Source organism: Oncorhynchus mykiss, chromosome 16 (genome assembly GCF_057628025.1).
Source record: "Oncorhynchus mykiss isolate SJ-2025 chromosome 16, ASM5762802v1, whole genome shotgun sequence".
NCBI lineage: Eukaryota > Metazoa > Chordata > Actinopteri > Salmoniformes > Salmonidae > Oncorhynchus > Oncorhynchus mykiss.
In genome coordinates, this window is record NC_143037.1 from 62,170,001 (window position 1) to 62,175,000 (window position 5,000).

At 45.3% G+C, this 5,000-nt stretch overlaps 1 protein-coding gene across 1 annotated transcript in view; it reads right to left on the bottom strand.

Annotated features, from left to right (window-relative positions):
* Nucleotides 1–5,000, bottom strand: part of plxnd1 (plexin D1) — a 124,195-nt gene that overhangs the window by 21,094 nt on the left and 98,101 nt on the right. Inside the window, exons 23-24 of the mRNA XM_036947420.2 lie at nucleotides 3,856–3,960; nucleotides 2,169–2,299 (exon numbers count right to left, since the gene is read on the bottom strand). Coding sequence (XP_036803315.2) covers nucleotides 2,169–2,299; nucleotides 3,856–3,960 — 236 coding nt within the window. The remainder of the gene's footprint in view (nucleotides 1–2,168; nucleotides 2,300–3,855; nucleotides 3,961–5,000) is intronic.

Below are 5,000 nucleotides of genomic sequence, written 5' to 3' on the forward strand. Positions count from 1 at the left end.
AAAGGTAGATGGGAGATTCCCATAACAAAGAACCACTATTTTTATTTTTTTCAATGACGGCCTAGGAACTGCCTTGTTCAGGGGCAGAACGGCAGATTTTTACATTGTCAGCTCAGGGATTTGATCTTGCAACCTTTCAGTTACTAGTCCGACACTCTAACCACTAGGCTACCTGCCGCCCCATCTAGGAGATCAGGCTGGGAAACATTAAAGCCACACCACTACTGTGGTTCTGATTCTGGAGAGGGAACAGTGAAAGGGTCTGGCCTCCAGAATCAATATGAGGAACCTCCAGAACAACTGTCTATTTTTAGACTGATACACTATATGCTGAGGTGTTGTTGTATGGAGCTGGCAAACAGGTGGCAGGTAGCCTGGCGTGTTGGAGCGTTGGGCCAGTAACCAAAAGGTTGCTGGATTGAATCCCTGATCTGAGAAGGTAAAAATCAGTTGTTCTGCCCCTGAGCAAGGCAGTTGTTCCCCAGGTGCCGATGAAGTGGATGTCAATTAAGGCAGCCCCCCACACTTCTTTGATTCAGAGGGGTTGGGTTAAATGCAGAAGACACAGTTGAATGCATTCAGTTGTACAACTGACTAGGTATCCCCCTTTCACCATATTGTACACATAAACATTTTGAACTGGGAAGAGGTGGATAGACACTCAGGGGCCAGTTTAGGTACACCCATCTCGTAACGGTTCAGACCCCCCTTTGCCTCCAGGACAGGCCTGTGAACCAATCAGTGGGCAATATTTTGGGCATGAAAAGGCTGCTCAATTTGTATCAAGGGATCAAACGTGTGCCAGGAAAACATTCCCTTCAACATTACAACACTGCCACCAGCCTGTACCATTGACAGGATGGGGCCATGGACTCACATCAAATCCAATTTTATTAGTCACATGCTCTGAATACAACAGGTGTAGACCTTACAGTGAAATGCTTACTTACGAGCCCCTAACCAACAGTACAGTTAAAAAAAATACTGATAAGAATAAGAGAAAAGTAACAAGTAATTAAAGAGCAGCAGTAAAAAAATAACAATATATACAGGAGGGTGCCGGTACAGAGTCAACGTTTAATTGAGGTAGTATGTACATGTAGGTAGAGTTAATTAAAGTGACTATGCATAGATGACAACAGAGAGTGGCAATGGTGTGGAGAGGGGAAGGGATTGCAAATAGTCTCTGCCATCAGCATGACACAACAGGAACCGGGATTCGTTGGACCAGGCAATGTTTTTCCACTTCCTCCATTGTCCAGGGTTGGTGATCGCGTGCCCACTGGAGCTGCTTCTTCATGTATATAGCTGAGAGGAGTGGAACCCAGTGTTGTCATCTGCTGCAATAGCCCATCTGTGACAAGAACCGACGAGTTGTACGTTCCGAGATGCCCTTCTGCACACCAGTTATTTACCTGTTTGTGGCCCGCCTGTTAGCTTGCACAATTCTCCTTCGACCTCTCATCAACAAGCTGTTTCCTCCCACAGGACTGCCGCTGACTGGACGTGTTTTATTTGTCATTCTAGGTAAACCCTAAACACGGTTGTGCGTGAAAAGCCTAGGAGGCTGGCCATTTCTGACATACTGAAACCGTTGCGCCTGGCACTGGCGATCATACCACGCTCAAAGTCACTCGTTTTGCCCATTCTAACATTCACTCAAACAGTAACTGAATGCCTCGACGCCTGCTTTACATAGTAAGCCATGACCACATGACTCACTGTCTTTAGGAGGAAACCATTTTCGTGAACAGGGTGGTGTACCTACTAAACTGGCCACTGTTTTATTTTACCTTTATTTAACTAGGCAAGCCAGTTAAGAAACAAATCCTATTTTCAATGACGGCCTAGGAACATTGGGTTAACTGCCTTGTTCAGAGGCAGAACGACAGATTTTTACCTTGTCAGCTCAGGGATTTCTAACCACTAGGCTACCTGCCGCCCAAGTGTATAGGATAATCAGTCGTCACCCTTTTCCTAAACCTAATCCTCTTATCCTGCTACATGAATTATCCTAACCTGCTGCGTATGTTCTACTAACATGCTACAAAATTCAAATATGACAAAAGCTGCATCCTTTCTAGTCAAAACCATAATCAGTTGTATAGTAGTCAGTCACGGTACTTTGGGTTTGAAGTACAAATTGTTGTCATGGTTTTCATGGTTACCTGTCGCGTATTGCAAAGTCCTTCTGTTGCTCCAGTGCATGAACAAAGGTAACCAGGAAGTGCTTGTTGTTGAGAAGAGTTGAGAAGAGAGTGATTCCCTCCTCCATGTTAGGCTTGGCTGTGTTAGAGGGCTGGAGAGAGAGAGAGAGAGAGAGAGAGAGAGAAAGATAGAGAGAGAGAGAGAGAGAGAAGGAGAGAGAGACAGAGACAGAGACAAAGACAGTTGGACAGGATAGAGAAAAGAGAGAGTTATGTGTATTTAACCAATCAGGGCCCAGTTACCAAAAGCATCTTAAGGCTAAGTCATCGTTCGTTAGAAACTTTGTAGGCGCATCGTTAAATCTCCAAGCTGTTTCCCAAAACCATCGTTATTAATGTTGCCCTTGAAAACCCTCATAATCTAACGCCTGCCACTCGAACAGCTAAGTACATCGATAGATGCTTTTTTGCCCTACCACGGCTCTTTATACACAGAAGATATCCGCTAAACATAAAATCACATTGTTTATCCGCCTCTTTGGAACCACCGATAACTTCAGAACAAAGTTGACTACAAATACAAAGTTGCCAATGTCCTTGCAATTGATTAAAACAGCAGCGTTGCCTTTCCTTCGATCCTATCAGGATCAACACATGCCTCAACACTTAGCGAACGTTATCTCTGCATGGTGTTTTGGGAAACGGATGTTACATTTTTGGCAGTTGCAGGAAAGATGCATCGTTAAAACATGTTATAGGGAAACCGGGCGCTGTTCAATCAGACTCCTCGCTAATCCAAATCCACCTCGTACCAGAGTATGACCACTAAAACTCATTATCGCTTTCCACCGGCTTTCTCATCACAGTCCCCAGGTGCTTTCTAGTACTGTCTTCAAAACACTCCTAGCCTAGTTAATGCGGATGTATCCTGTCTAACGGTGCACCTAAGCAGCGCTCTTGATGAAGTCTTCCCTCTGGACTGCAGCCATATGCTCCTGTTTCCACAGTGACAGAAGGAGAGCAGGGCTGTCCATTAAGATAAATGGCCGCCTGTGAGATTTGGACGCCGTGACCTGGAAAACACTTCCCGGGAAAATAGTGAGGCTCTGAAACCCTTTTTCACCTCTAGACAGGCTCCCCTGGCTGTCGACCCAAAACCATGCATTGTTGCAATAGTAGAGCTCACACACACACACACACACACACACACACACACACACACACACACACACACACACACACACACACACGTCGGAATGGTTATGGTAGAATGAGTGCTGTGCCATCATCATCATGGAGACGGTGGGAAGTGTGTCAACAACCTGCCAGTGTTTGGGTGGACTGGGATAGTGTTTGACAACGTAAAAACTCTCTGAATCATAAGGACTGGCAGCTGGTGAATGGGCATTAGAATGCAATGCATACACACGTCTGCACAGTTAGACACACACACGCATGCACGCACGCATGCACACACCCACCCATGCACACACACACTCATTAAGGCACGCACGCAAGCACATTCACATGGTTGTGCTTTCCTTCTACAGTTACTCCTAATCAACAGCCTCACCGTGGAGACTTAATCATCTTCAGTGTGACCCAGTTGTGAATCAAAGGAACGAGGAAGTAGAGGAATAGAATGGAAGTGCTCCAGGTAGAGGAGAGCAGAATGGATATGGAACACTTCAGGGGGTTAACTCTATACCTGCCAGTCTTGCAGAAGGGGGTGTGTCTCAGGGAGGGCTCGTGGACCGAGGGCGTCGTTCTCATAGACGGGCTGGACCAGACTCCTCTCATAGTCCGAACACATCTGAGGTAAACATACAGAGAGACAGAACCATTACATCGCAAAACGTATTTAGAGACAAACAGAGAAAGGGCCGGACACATCGACCATTGCTCTCAGTCAGAGCCAACAGAGTCAAATAATTAAATTAGCTGTCCCACGCACACATACACAGACTGAGCAAGGTGAGTGTGTGCATGTGTGTGTGTTTCAGTGTGTGTCAATGGGATAGAGGGTTGAGACTGTGATTTTCCCTTGTCTTGTGGCAGTTGATTGAACAGTATTGTGTTGCTGTATGTTCTTGGTCTCTGTAAACTTGAGTGGAGACAGTAACCTACTGAGGTAACGACGCAAGTGTTTATCCTGCATCAGTGTGTGTGTGTGTGTGTGTGTGTGTGTGTGTGTGTGTGACTAGTGAAGTAACAACATAAGTTACTATGTTCCATCATAGCAGCTTTTCAACAGTATACCAACTCTTTCCTTCGCATCTAAAAAACATACTGTCCACCTCGACAAACTTATGCAGTTCTATCTGTGAACGAGTGTGTGTGCATACAATAGACTGTGTGGGTGTTTGCAGGAGTCTGTGCTGATACTGTATGTGCATTGCTGTGTTTGAATACGGATGGTTGTACTAAAGAATGTGCATGCGAACGAAAGTGTGTGGGTGGGTTCACAAGTGTGCGCCAGTGTGTGTGTAGCTCTGTGTAGGGTATGTTTTTTTGTGCGAGTGCCCAGCATTGTTCCTTGTCCTTGAAACTTCCAACTAGCTCTCACACTCTCACATCAGAATTAGACGTTCATCCATGTTTCTCAAAAGTCCAATTTCTAAGTCGTTGCAAACGTCAAATTACACATTTCGAAGAGTTTAAGGTTAGGTTTAGCCATTAACTCCTCCAAATGTTTAAGTTAAGGCATCAATGCTGAATGCTTAAGGTAAGTGTTAAAGTTGGATTTGAACTTGATTTGAACTTGCAACCTTTGGAATCAGAGGCAGGTGCTTATGCTCATCCGCCATCGCCACCCACAACACCCTAGCAAAACCTAAATCCACTTGAAGGTAA